The 12,494-nt window shown below is 50.1% G+C and overlaps 1 protein-coding gene across 9 annotated transcripts in view; it reads right to left on the reverse strand.

Annotated features, from left to right (window-relative positions):
- Dlg5 (discs large MAGUK scaffold protein 5) overlaps positions 1–12,494 on the reverse strand; it is a 115,826-nt gene that overhangs the window by 63,614 nt on the left and 39,718 nt on the right. For 7 of the 9 annotated variants that reach the window (XM_074079272.1, XM_074079274.1, XM_074079276.1 and 4 more), the window contains exon 2: positions 5,643–5,711. The exons of the other annotated variants lie outside the window; for them this stretch is intronic. In XM_074079272.1, coding sequence (XP_073935373.1) covers positions 5,643–5,711 — 69 coding nt within the window. The remainder of the gene's footprint in view (positions 1–5,642; positions 5,712–12,494) is intronic. 9 annotated transcript variants of the gene reach the window in all.

The raw sequence follows: 12,494 nt of genomic DNA on the forward strand, positions 1-12,494 counted from the left end.
CCTGCACTATAGACCTACAAGTATTTGAAGACAGATTGACATCTGTTCCTTTTCTACCTATCAGGACAGCTGAAACAGAAAACCACCACCACCAAATGTTGGCAAGGTCCTTATAAAACAAGACCCTCAAACACTGCTGTGGCTATACAAAATGTGCAACCAAGTCAGTAACAGTCAGGTAGTTCCCTATGAAATTAAACTTGATGTCATGCCACCCAGCAAACTCACTCCTAGGGATTTTCCTATGAGAAATGAACATTTACGTTCACACAAAAACCAGTACTTGATTATAACAGCTGTGGAGTGGATAAGCAACTGTGTTACAGGCACACAGTGGAACACTACTCCACTATGAGAAAGAACTGCAGATCCACATAGGGTACTATACTACCGATGTAACAGCAGGGGAGGGGCATGGACAAGGGGGAAGGAAAGAAAAGGGGAAGGAAGGAAAGGGGGAAAACTAACATCGAGTGAATTGTCAACAGAAAACCTCAAGGGCCCTTCCCTTGGCCCTGCTATCCAGTCCTGTGCAGTTTTTTTTTTTTTATTCAAATGCAAAGCCACTGACTCTCCCTAACCTCACTCCTTCCCCTTTCCGAGTCTAGAACCCAGCAAAGAAGCAAGCAAATTTTCCTTTCCTTTCTGTGTCCAGGATGGAACTCAGGAGCTCATAAGGTTTTGTTTGGACTAAAATGACCAAAAATGGTGCTGGATGATGCCAGGAGTGCCAGCACAGGCCTTAGACAGAGCAGCCGCCATCTGAGTTTCCCAAGAGGAAGAGCAGAGGAGGAGTGGAAGGGAGGAGGAGCAGAACAGAGCAGAGCCTGTTTCCCATCAGGAAAATCTTCAGTTCCTCTGGCTGGTGGGGCTACCACCACACACTGCTGAAACTCAGCAAAAAGACTGTCAGAAGGCTGGGTTTCTGGGCCATGAGCCCTTTGTCTTTGGCTCCCTCATCACACACTCCAAGTGATCCTGGAAGCTACCGGCTCAATCTTATTTACAGCTGGCTTTGCTTCAGAATCCTGTGGGCCTGTGGTGCCAGAAGCCAAGGAGAAAACGGGCACAAGCCAAAGTGATCAGGTGAAGTGGTGATGCTCAGGTACCTTCCTGGCCACTGCCAGGCTCTGGCTATCAAGGGAGTGGTGATGCAGGGGCAGAACATGGTCATTAATTATACTAAGCCAGCCTCACCTATAGTCTAGGACAGCCAAAGCCAGTCAGAAGCCACCTAGTCACTTCACTATCCCAAACTATGGCTTCTTAATGCACCTCAGCTATGCTAGAGAACTCCTTAGCAATAAAGATTTTCAGGTCTCACACCACCCTACTGACTCAGAAACCAGGGGTCACTCCCACAGCACTCAATGTCTTCCCTCTCCAGGTGGCTCTAATCCTGATGTTAGTAAAGCCTGAGAACCTCCGGCTAGGATCAGAGCTGCATCCAGAAGCCAGTGGGCTTTACTCTCCTTGACCTACTGGCTGGCCAGCAGCCATAGCACCTAAAGGAATCCACCACAGATGAAATGGGGAACACCTCCTTGATCCAGATGTGCTTCTTACTCCACTCCTCCCCCATTCAGAATGAAAGGAGGGAGATCCCGGCTTAGCAGCTGCAGCCTTGCCAATTCCTGGCTCTCCAACCAGACAACTAGTGCTCTGGAATCCTTGACTCAGGGTCTGCTTTTCAGGAACCCAAACCAAGACAAGCAGCAATAGCCAATTGCTTCCCAGTGGCTCCCAGCTCCACAGCACCACTACTGGAAGACCCCGCTCAGCCCTATCTCTTCCAAGAAGCTTTCTCTGCTTCCGATGGTCTGATGGGAGCTACTTCTTTCCTTCTGTTCGCCACAGGGCACAGTGGCCAGTTTCCTCACTTCTTCACCTGTTTCCCCAGCAGCTTGGTAAGATTTTGGACCATGCCTCAAGGTAATCACTATGGGAACTGAACACATGCTCCAAGAGGAGGGGGCATTTCATGTTTGGTTGACTTGAGAAAAACAGGTTTCTGCGGGATGCCCCTGACCCAAAAGGCTGTCCAGGGAGGGACCCTCAGAAGTCACAGGGAGCAGCCTCTGCCTCCCTGATGACTCCAGAAACTACCAGAAGCCTCCCTTCCCAGAAGTCACTCCTGGGACATATAGGCAATCCTCCAGCTCCTCCTGCCAACAAGGCAGGGACCTGTTTCATAATGAAGAAATCTGCTATTTCAATCTGCATGAAACTTAAGGCTCATTTTACAAATGTCACCCAGGAATGTCTCTCCCCTGCCTTAAAACCTCTCTAATTATCCAAGATGAGAAAGAAAAAGCTACTGAGAAATTAGGTCAGGATAAAAGGGGAGGAAAAAAAGATCAACTTCCTAAAATGAGTGAGCAGATCTGAAGAACAGGTTACAATGACAGATCACATGGTGGGGGGACTCAGCCTCAGAGAAGCTGATGATAACTCTCCAGAGGTCTCGAGGTCTCGGCAAAAGGAGATTGCAGCTGTGAGGTTGTTGGCAAAGGTGTAATGAGCTGTTATCACGTGAAGCTAGAGCCCACCTGAGGATCTGAGCTTCCCAGGTAAGCTCCCAGGCCCCAGCCAATCAAGAGAAAACACTCCCTACCCCCAAGGCTTCACCCTCTGACTCATCTCTTGCAGTTTTTCTTTTTGAGAGATTAAGTGGGAAAGTGAAGATGATCTTTTTATTCTAAGGACCTTTCACAGAGAAAGGTCAAACAAAGTGGGCATCATCACCCAACCTTACAGTTACCCAGCCTGCTGGAGTTGTAGTGTGCTGTGCCAAGCTCAGCCTCTCAATAGGTGAGGCTGGGCCAGCAGAAACTGTCCAGAAGGTGCTGGGATGGTCTCATGACTGACCCCATCAGTCCCCTCAAAGGAGCCCATCACAAACACCCCAGTTCCCCAGCCAGGGATAAGGTTAACCACAGATACTGGACCCAGGTCTGAGCTTCGGATGGCCAGATGGGGAAAAGGGGGTGAGGTTCAAGAACCTGCATCCATGACCAGTGCCCCAGTGCTGCTGCCCCAGGGATTAGGTCTCGAGCCACAGGTCTGGGCAGAAACCAACTACCCAGTTGTTCTCAGTGAGAAAAGACCAGGCTGAGAGATACTGGAGAAGGAGTGTCTTTGTTCCTGAGGAGACATGTTAATAGTTCTTCTGGACTATTTGTGATGATGGAGATGTTCTTTAACTGTCATGTCCAATACTGAAGCCACTACAGAGCACTTGAAATGTGACTCATGTGAGTGAGAAACTACAAATTTAAAGTTGACTTCATTCTAAGGCATTTAAATTTAAATAGCCACCTGTGGCTAGTGGCCCATACTGGACCTCATAGCCCTGGACCCTGTGAGATCTGTCTGTGATGACTGACCTACTATTGTAGACAGCCCACCAAGCACTGAAGGGGTCAAAGCTGCATCACGAAGCACCTGGCCCATGTGTGGCCATGTCTATCACACATTTTCTTATGGGTTAAGGCGATAAGAGTGGGTGTTCCCTGCAGTCTGTGCCCGCAGGACAATGTCAACTCTGAGCAGAAGAGCAAGGAAAGCAAAACTCTCCTGAAAGCATGAGAGGGCTGAGCAGAAGGGATGCAACAAGCACTGGCAGCATTAAGATCCTGGCACAGGCAGTGTAGACTGAGCCAGCTATAGGATGCAAAGCAGAACATGCTCCCAGCCAGCCTGGGAGTCCAAGAAGTCTCTGGGGACACCACTGACCCTCCCTCAAAAGGACCGAACCAGCTCCAGATGTGTATAGAACCAGTCGGTGGGTTAGTGGCATACTAACCCAGAGCTACACCCAGTAGCTCCCAGAGTGTGTGGCGGTCCGGCTATATGAAAAGCATCTTCCTGCTCAGGCTCAAAATGCCCCCATGAGCAGTAACTGTTGTGGGTAAAACAACACCTTTCTCTGGAGCCCCTGTGAGAGAACGCTCATGCTCCTAGGACAGGTGGCACCATCAGCTGTGAGGTATTCATGTGAATGAGTTTGCAGCATTGGTTCAAGCATGAGAAGCAGAGGCAAGAGAGAGACGGGTGGGGTGGGGGGGCGGGGAGGAGGTCTCACGGTTCACCCACGTCACAACTGTACAACAGCCCTACCTTGAGCTTCCACATATTCTAACTGCCCCCCACCATGCCCTTCCTGAAGGGCAGTCTCATGTCCAAAGTCTGCAAGACCCTCAGGAGCTCAGAAGCTCTGAGTTGCAACCCCAAAAGAGCCCTCCTTCAACCTTGGATACAAGGAGTTATGGACTGAAGTTTAGTTCCCCAAAGATGTTGAAGTCTTGATCCAGCAAATGTGAATGTGAATCTTATTTGGAAATAAGAGTCTTTTGCAAATGAACAAGTTAAGATGGGGTCAAACTGGAGCAAGGTGGACCCCTAAACCAGTAGGTACTGTGTCCTCATGAAAAGAAGAAATATGTTCAGACACACAGAGACAGACAAATACACACACAAACACACACACACACAGGAGGAGACCATGTGACATGAAGGAGAACTTGGGGCAATGCTTCTAGAAGTCCAGAACACCATGGACTACCAGAAAACCACCACAGAGCAGGAGAAAGGCTAAGAACCAATTGTTTCCTGGCATCTTCAGAAGACATGGCCTTACCAACACTGATCTTACACCTCTGGCCTCCAGGACTGTGAGACAATAAAGTTATGCTGTAGAAGCCCCTGGTCTGCTGTACTTTTTATGGCAGCCTTGGCAAACTTTACAGAACCCCGTCCACCTCTTCATCCCACTGACCTACCATATTGTAGTAGTAGTTACTTAACTGTCTCCACAGATCCTAAGATCCAGGAGTGAAGGAACCCCATGTACCCTATTCACCACTGCATACCAAGCCCACCCCTAGCACCCAGAGTTGTTTAGAAAGTGAACTTTGACCCTGGCTGTTCTGGAATCTCAGGGATGAGGGTTCCCCTCTCTGAATGTCTATTCCTCAGTTTCTCTATTTTGGGGGGAGATGGTAGGGGAGAGAATACAGTAACTAGACAAGATGGTTTCTGTGAGCCCTTCTATTTCAGGAAGTCCAGGACTCCAGATTGGGTGCACCAGTCTATCACCATCAGAGCAGGACATCAGGGTGCCTGACAGAGGAACCTAACACAGGGCCCAGGACTCAGAGGCATGGGAAGATAAGAGAGTGACATGACCTTTCTGCTGGGACATTGCCAGTGATCTGGGACAGTGCTGGTCCCACTTGACAGGTTTTTGGAACCCAGGCTTAGGGAAGCATCCAATTCCACATGGACTGGTTATTCCTACCCAGGAGCAGCACAAAGTCCCTCTTACAGAGGACAGTCCCAAAAGGGGTTGGTCTCACAGACAGCAGTCTTCCAGGGTGGAGGGGCAGGTTCACTAAGACAGTTACACCCTAACAAAATGAAGTAGTGGCAAAATGTGTGCTCACCCACACCGGCCTTCCTCCTAACATGGGAGCTAGACTTTTGCTGACAAGAGAAAGTGTAAATGGCATCAACAGAAAATAATCCCATGAGTAATCTGACAACAACAGCCAACTACTCATGCCATGAGCCCCTCCAGGGCTTGCCTGGCTCATGTCCCAAACCCTGACCTTGTCTGGTGTCCCCAGAAAGGCGGTACTCACCCACACTGCTGAGTGAGCTGCTGCTCTCCGAGTCCGAAGGCATGATGGACAGGACACTGTAAGTGGAGCCTGGGAATGGGAGGAGAGACTATGTGTTACTAACTCAGAAGGGCCACTCATCCATACACCAAAGCACTGTCAGATCTGCAGAGCTGCAGTCAATATGAGGCTATGAGATCCCCCACTGCACCAGGGACTGGGAACTTGGAGTCCAGGCAGAACACGGAGGTATGGTGGGCAGAATCTAGACTTTGATGTTTCCACCCAGCCTTCTGCCTCACTTCACCCACATCTTTCTGCTTCAGAGCTGACCAACAAGCACAGAGAGCTCAGGGTTGGCAGGTAAGCTGGCTTCTTGGGACCCTTGGGGAAAGGCTTAGCTAGGGAGCAGTACACCCCTAGTTAGAATGGGGTGCAAAGTTTTATCAGTATGGTTCTGGCTTCCATGCAGGCAGTGAAGGAGGACATTTAACAGCAACTCACCAACTCTGGCCATTCTGTTCTTACATTCTAACTGTATGCAAGCTCTGTCCTCAGAAACTTTAGTTGGTGTCTGCCTCCTCAGTACAAGTTACACAAGGAGTGAGCTGTAACTCAGTGGTAGAGCCTGTGCATGATGCCTTGGGTTCAATCCCCAGTATCAAAGGGCAAGTTACTCAGAAAACTATAAGCAATCACAACGTTGCCAAAGCAGGGATTCACAAGTTTTGTTTGGATTTTTTTTGGAGGGGAGATCCACGCTTAATGTTAATTCTTGGTTGTGGGCATACAACCATCACTATTTGGTTGCAATTCAAAATATTTTTAAAACCAGATGCGACTCGCGTGGCATCAGGAAGAACCTCTTAATCAGGAAGCTCAGGTTGAGCCAGCACTACCTATGCTCCAGAGAGTAGTCCTGTTGAGCAAAGCACTCAGTCTGCTGGACCCTCAGTCTGCTAGACCCTGGCTTCTGGCCAGTATGATGGTTTGGCCCCATGCTTCCTAAGGTCCTGTCCCCAACCCCTTTCAACAAGAACATCTCACAATAAGTGGAAACAAAGCATGTGCATTGCTATCCACGCTGTAGCTGATACACAATTAAAGGAGAAGGCAAACCAACTCCACTGGAAGACCAGGTTGGGAGTCGAGAGAAGCACAGCAAAGCAGTGGCGCACATCATGGTCAACCAGCTAATGGGAGACATGCAATGTTTTGTTCCTGGACCAAAAGAACTGTACACTGAAGAGGTGTACAACTGGGCAGAGTAGGTGAGTCCAAAATGGGATTTTTGCAATAAAGGCTTTGAACAAGCCTGGGCTCTGGTATCAGATGCCAATAGCTGATGTGTTCTCAGGCTTCAGAGCAGAAGTATAGAGCCAGATGCCAGGGGTCTTCTCTCATTTCAACTCTTGACCAGCGACCCAAGACCTTCATACTCTCAGGAGGGGAGAAAAGGTACAGAGATGGGGTGAACGGGGCAGTCAGGGCAGAGGGAGGCTCCACAGCTGCACAGCTGACAGGAGAGACCCCTGAGGGGATTGGGGAGACTTCAGGAAGGCAGTAAGAACCATATATGGAAGACAGACAGAGAACCTTAGTATAAAGGCATGCCAGTGAGCTAGCATCCATGCCCATCAGAAAAGGAGATGAAGAGCGAGAGAAGACAGGATAAAGGAGGTTCTGAGGAAGGCAAGAACTAGGAGAGTGACCGGGACTAGTAGCCTCCTCACTGAGTTTTCTGAGAATCTCTGAAAAGTCTGCGTGCTTAGCATGCACTGAAGAGGAAGACTGGAGGCATGAGTTGGTAGGTATCTTGTCCAGCAGGATTGTCAGAGGGATTAAATGTGTCCTCTAGTGCCTCCAGCAGTGGGGCTGAGAACTGTGGGTGATGCTGGACAAAAGGCTGCAGCTCCAAACTGCCACCGCTGCCTGGAGATGAAAGAGCCAGGGGAGGGGACCATGACACCCAATACTCATCTGGCAAAGCTGTCAAAAGAGCCACCTGTACATCATTTGAAGAGAGATAGAACCAAATTCTCAAAGTCCAGACTAGGTTCCAGGGCCTGCTGGGGCAGCATGATATCTTTCTCTGAAATTCTATGATCCTACTAAAAAATGAATAAACCATGTCCAGGCTCCTGGACATTTCAAGTGCCATCCAAACTATTAGTTTTGCTATGCATTTCACATCTGCATTTTTTGTCCCAATACAACAAAGAGCATCACAATTTTTTTCAAATCCCCTCTCTTCCTATATCATACACAGTACATCAAATGCAACTCAGGCAATGTATGGACATCTCCAAGGAACAAGAGCCCAACACCACATGTATTTTCTCAACTCGATCTCCATCTTTTAAATGTTTTCTTTTTTCTTTACAGGGGCAAGGAAGGCTGGTCAGCTGGTATGTGGTGGATTGTTTTCAAAAGACATATACTCAGGAAAGCAGGCACAGATAGTCTCCTACTCATATCTCCAGAAATCTCTCCACTCAGATTAACCCAGCTTGTGACAGCATAGCCTGCACTCTGGTAGCTGCCACTGGCAGAATGGAACACTTGCTTCTTTCTCATTATTGGCACCCGCAGTACTCCATCTTCCAGTAAATCACCCCTCCTCTCCACATCGTCTCTCTCCTCCCCCGTGGCAAGTTTCCACTGTTAATTAAACTTGGCAGACGCCCTTCCTTCTCTCCACCCATCTCCCTCCCCAGCTGGGGGTATCCACCAGCCAACTAACACATTCTGTTCCTCTTCCCTGTCCCCAAAGTCCTGACTGGGCTCCAGAGCCTACTGGGGCAGTGTGACATCTTTATCTGCATCTCTGGGCATTACCCCCAACCCCCACTACAGGCAGCTGGCAGGGTTCTCTCAAGCTGGTGGGGGTTACTGATTAAGACTGGACAGGGCCCAGTTTTTACAATGTTCCCAGAGCCATGGACGTCATTAAAGGGGAAAAAAAAGGCCCAAAGAAGACATTGTGTTGATCATGCTTTGTCTCTGTGGCTATCGTTGTCCTAAAGGCCTGTGTGGTCAGGATTGTCGGGAAAAGGCAAAAGGAGTCACTCCCCCAAGTCACAGGGTGTCCTTTCAAACACCAGTGGCTTCTAGGGACTGCGGGGTGGGTATTGGGCATCATCTACCTTTGGGGTGTCACAATCAACTCTGGAGGCCAACAGTAATCCCATCTTAGCCAGAAACACTTTGATGCCCTGTATAGCCCACACTCTGCTGTGGCCCAATCCAAAGGAGAATGACAATTTCAACACTTTCCCCAGGCCCTTCACCCGTTCTAAACCCTAAGGCAGCCCAAAAGTCTGCACTGGGCCCCAGGGAGGAACAACACATCAGAGTGAGGTCCCAGCTCCCCAGCCACACACATCCACAGGGCAGTAGGGCACCGACCACCACCTCATGCCCACTGCCCAAGTGCCAGCAAGTACAAAGGCCCTGAACAGGGCCCAAGGAAAGGTGAAGGCTGTGGAAACAGTTCCAGAAAAGGCCAGAGAGAGGCCAGCTTCAGATGGTGTGGGCCAGAGGGTCATATACAGAGAATGCAGAATAACTGCCTGGGGACCTGGTGGCAGGACAGGTTTGCATGGGCCCTGAGGGGATGCTGCTAACAAGCCCGTAGGGTATATGACCACAGACCAGCAGTGCAGGAACTAAGGGAGGATAACCTGGGCTGGTGGCTAGGCTGCAAATGGAAGCCCACAGAAGCCCCAGGGGAGACATAGGTCTCTGGAAGACAGCCAGCCTGGTGGCCCTGGGGACTGCCCTGCCAAAGACATTGTCTGTGTCCTTCATCCTTCACAAGAGCCAGGACCTGCTAATTCTGTTTACTGTGTGACTCAGCCCCTCTGGGTCATGGAGACCACTTCAAAAGAACTTCTAGTAAAATCATTCAAGTGATAAGACAGCACCCCAGCTACCAGGCCCCCAGAAGTCTGAGAGGCCCATGAAAGTGCACTCCTCACACACCTCAGTTCACCTGGAGTTGCAAAGAGCCAAATGGCTCATACTTCCCCACTGGAAAACTGAGTCAGTACAGTCTCCCTGTCCTTCACAAGGGGACCTGAGACAGTAAGGACACAGGTAGACTAGCCCCTCCACTTGGTCACCAGGGAAGGGATGGCAGAAGGAACACTGCTGCTCCCTGGAGGCACCTCTAGACTTGCACATGTCTGTCAAGCTCTGCAGGACATGGTGCCAGGTTTGGAAGGAAACAAGCTAGCTACTCAGGAGCCCCAAAGGCTGCCCACCTGCTGGGAGACCCAGGGAAGGGTCTTCCCCTTTCTGGGCCTCAGGGCCAAATGAGACAGTAGTGAATAGAACACAGAGACTGACACCAATCTACCTAGGTTCAAGTCCCAATTCTGCCCCCTATAGCTGTGTGCCCTTAGGTAAGTCACTCAGCTTCTCTGTGCCTCCATATGCTCATCTGTAAAATGGGATAGGAATGCTTTCCTCACAGAGCTATTGTAAGGATCAACTGAGTTAATACATGAAAAGTACCTGAAATGGCCCCCAGCACAGCCAGTCAGCACCTCAACTGTGAGCTACCATGAACCAGACAGACCTTCTCGGTTCCTCTATTAACCTAAATTGGAGGCTGTGACACAGTGATGAGGTCACAGTGCACAAGGCAAAACACCAGACTGTATGGCACTCTCTAATCACAGCAATAGTGGCAGCTAATAAGTACTGAGCACTACTAAGTGCTGGGCCTGTGCCTGCATTGGCTCAGTTAACTCCTGCAATAACCCTGAGGTTGTCATTAGGTCCATTTTACAGAGAAGGAAAAATTGCACACCTTGCTGACGGTTGTGGTAGAGCTAAGGGGCAAACAGGACACAACCCCAAGCAGGCTACCCCAGAGCCTGCGCCCTCAGTTCCTACACACAATGCAGCTGCCAGGCTCCAAGGTGGAAGACCAGTCGGGGAAACTTCTTGGAGGAAGGGGCCTAGAGCAGGGGGCTGGTGGCCTTAGAACAGCCGGTAAGAAGCCAGACCAGCTGGGAGGAGACAAATCATCTCCCAAGTGAGAAGTCTTGAAGCAGAACTAACCCCACTCAAGGACCCCATCTAGCTCCCCAAGAGTGGAGTGGTCTCTTTCCCCCCAGGAAGAGGACACTCAGCAGGCATCTTCAGCTGAGCAGGGCATGGGGACTAAATGGGAGAGAGATGGGGAAGAACTGTGGCTTTCTGACCCCCAATAGGTGCCAGTGCTGGGTGCAGAGGCAGGTGGCAGAGCCACTCTCTTCAGAAAGCTGTGGAGATGAGGAGGAAGGGGTGCTGAAAGTTCACCTCTGGTGGAGCTACCTTCACTGCTCTGTTCCTGGGGACTGGGCAAGGAGCTCCTTCACTGCTAGGAAGCACAGTGCAAAATGCACTCAAGGCAGCCCCAGACCAACGCTCTGTGTGCAGAGACCCAAAGTTGGAGGTTGACAAGCTTAGGCATTTCAGGGAGGTATGTGGTGACTAGGCCCTGGAAGCAGCAGCCACAAAGATTCTTCTGTCAAGGAAGTCCTAGGAACCCTGCAGACCCACCTCAGAGAGCTGGTGACTTGGGCAGCCCTGGTGTTTGCCTTCCCCAACTGAGATAACCCCACAATGCTCTTTGCAGAGTTCTAGAACAGGTACCATCAACTTGATAAAACAATGCAGAATCACTGTTTATCTCCCCCTTTAGGTTGTCATAAGATGGCTAGTCTGTCTTGAAATTGTCAACAGGGTGCCCACAGACTGGAAATGAGAGTATAAGCCTCAGAGGTGGGCACTGAGGGGTGGTGGGGAGCAGGCAGGGAACTGAACCACAGGAGCCTCAGGAAACTCAGAGGCTAATTTTGCCTCTGTGCTTCCTTTCCCTCAACACCAAAAATGCCCAAATGCAAAAACAAGAAAAGGGAGGGAAAACAAAACATGCACACCCAGAATTAATCATTCAGCACATAAACTAAAGGCCCCTGTAAGTGCTGGCCCGTGGGGGGTTTGGGTGTGTATTTTTCATGTATGTGTGTGTGTTTCACTGACGCAGGAAAAAGGGAAGGCGGAGGTCTGTGAAGAATCAGCAGTCAACAGCTGCTCCCCCAACAAGCAGCACAAGGCATCATGGAGGCTTGGGGTTAGCAAAAGCATGTGCCTGGGGACACCACCTCTTCCTTGTCCCCCTTCAAAGCAGCCAAGCTCTAAGTGGGACCTGGGGGGGGAAGAAAAGCAGAGGAGGCCTGGGACAGGAAACCAGCACCAGATAGACCCTTTCAGTTCTGGCTCCATCACTAAAACCAAGCCCTGCTTCCTTTGTTGTTTTTTGGTGATGGTACTAGAGTTTGAACTCAGGGCCTCACACTTGCTAGGCAGGCACTTTTCAACTATGCCTCAATCCTTTTTGCTTTTAGTTAGTTTTCAGGTAAGCTCTCACTTTTTGTCTGGGCTGACCTTGAATGGCGATCCTCTTGATCTCTGCTTCCCAAGTAGCTGGGATTATGAATGTGAGCCACCTCGCCCAGCCAAGCCCTACTTCCTTCAGTCACTCCTAACCAGGCTGGGTGATGGTTTTGCACCCAGAAGGCATGGGAAGCCCAAGGCAGGGGTCTGGGGGACTCAGCAGGAAAGGACTAAGCCAGAGGGCAGGGGAGGGGTAGCCCAGGCTTCTGGAGTCTCCTACTAAAATGCAATGATAGAATGGAGAGATGTTCACTAGCAGTGACCAGGCCCAGGCCTGAGCAGTACCCACAAAACACGGAACCCGGAATGAGTGAATGGAAGTGGTGATGCTGCCCTGTCCTCTTGACATGGCTCACAGGATGGGACACCTGAACAAGACTGGAAGGCACAGTCAAGCTGGCCCTATGCTGCAGCCGGACATCC

Source organism: Castor canadensis, chromosome 7 (genome assembly GCF_047511655.1).
Source record: "Castor canadensis chromosome 7, mCasCan1.hap1v2, whole genome shotgun sequence".
Taxonomy (NCBI): Eukaryota; Metazoa; Chordata; class Mammalia; order Rodentia; family Castoridae; genus Castor; species Castor canadensis.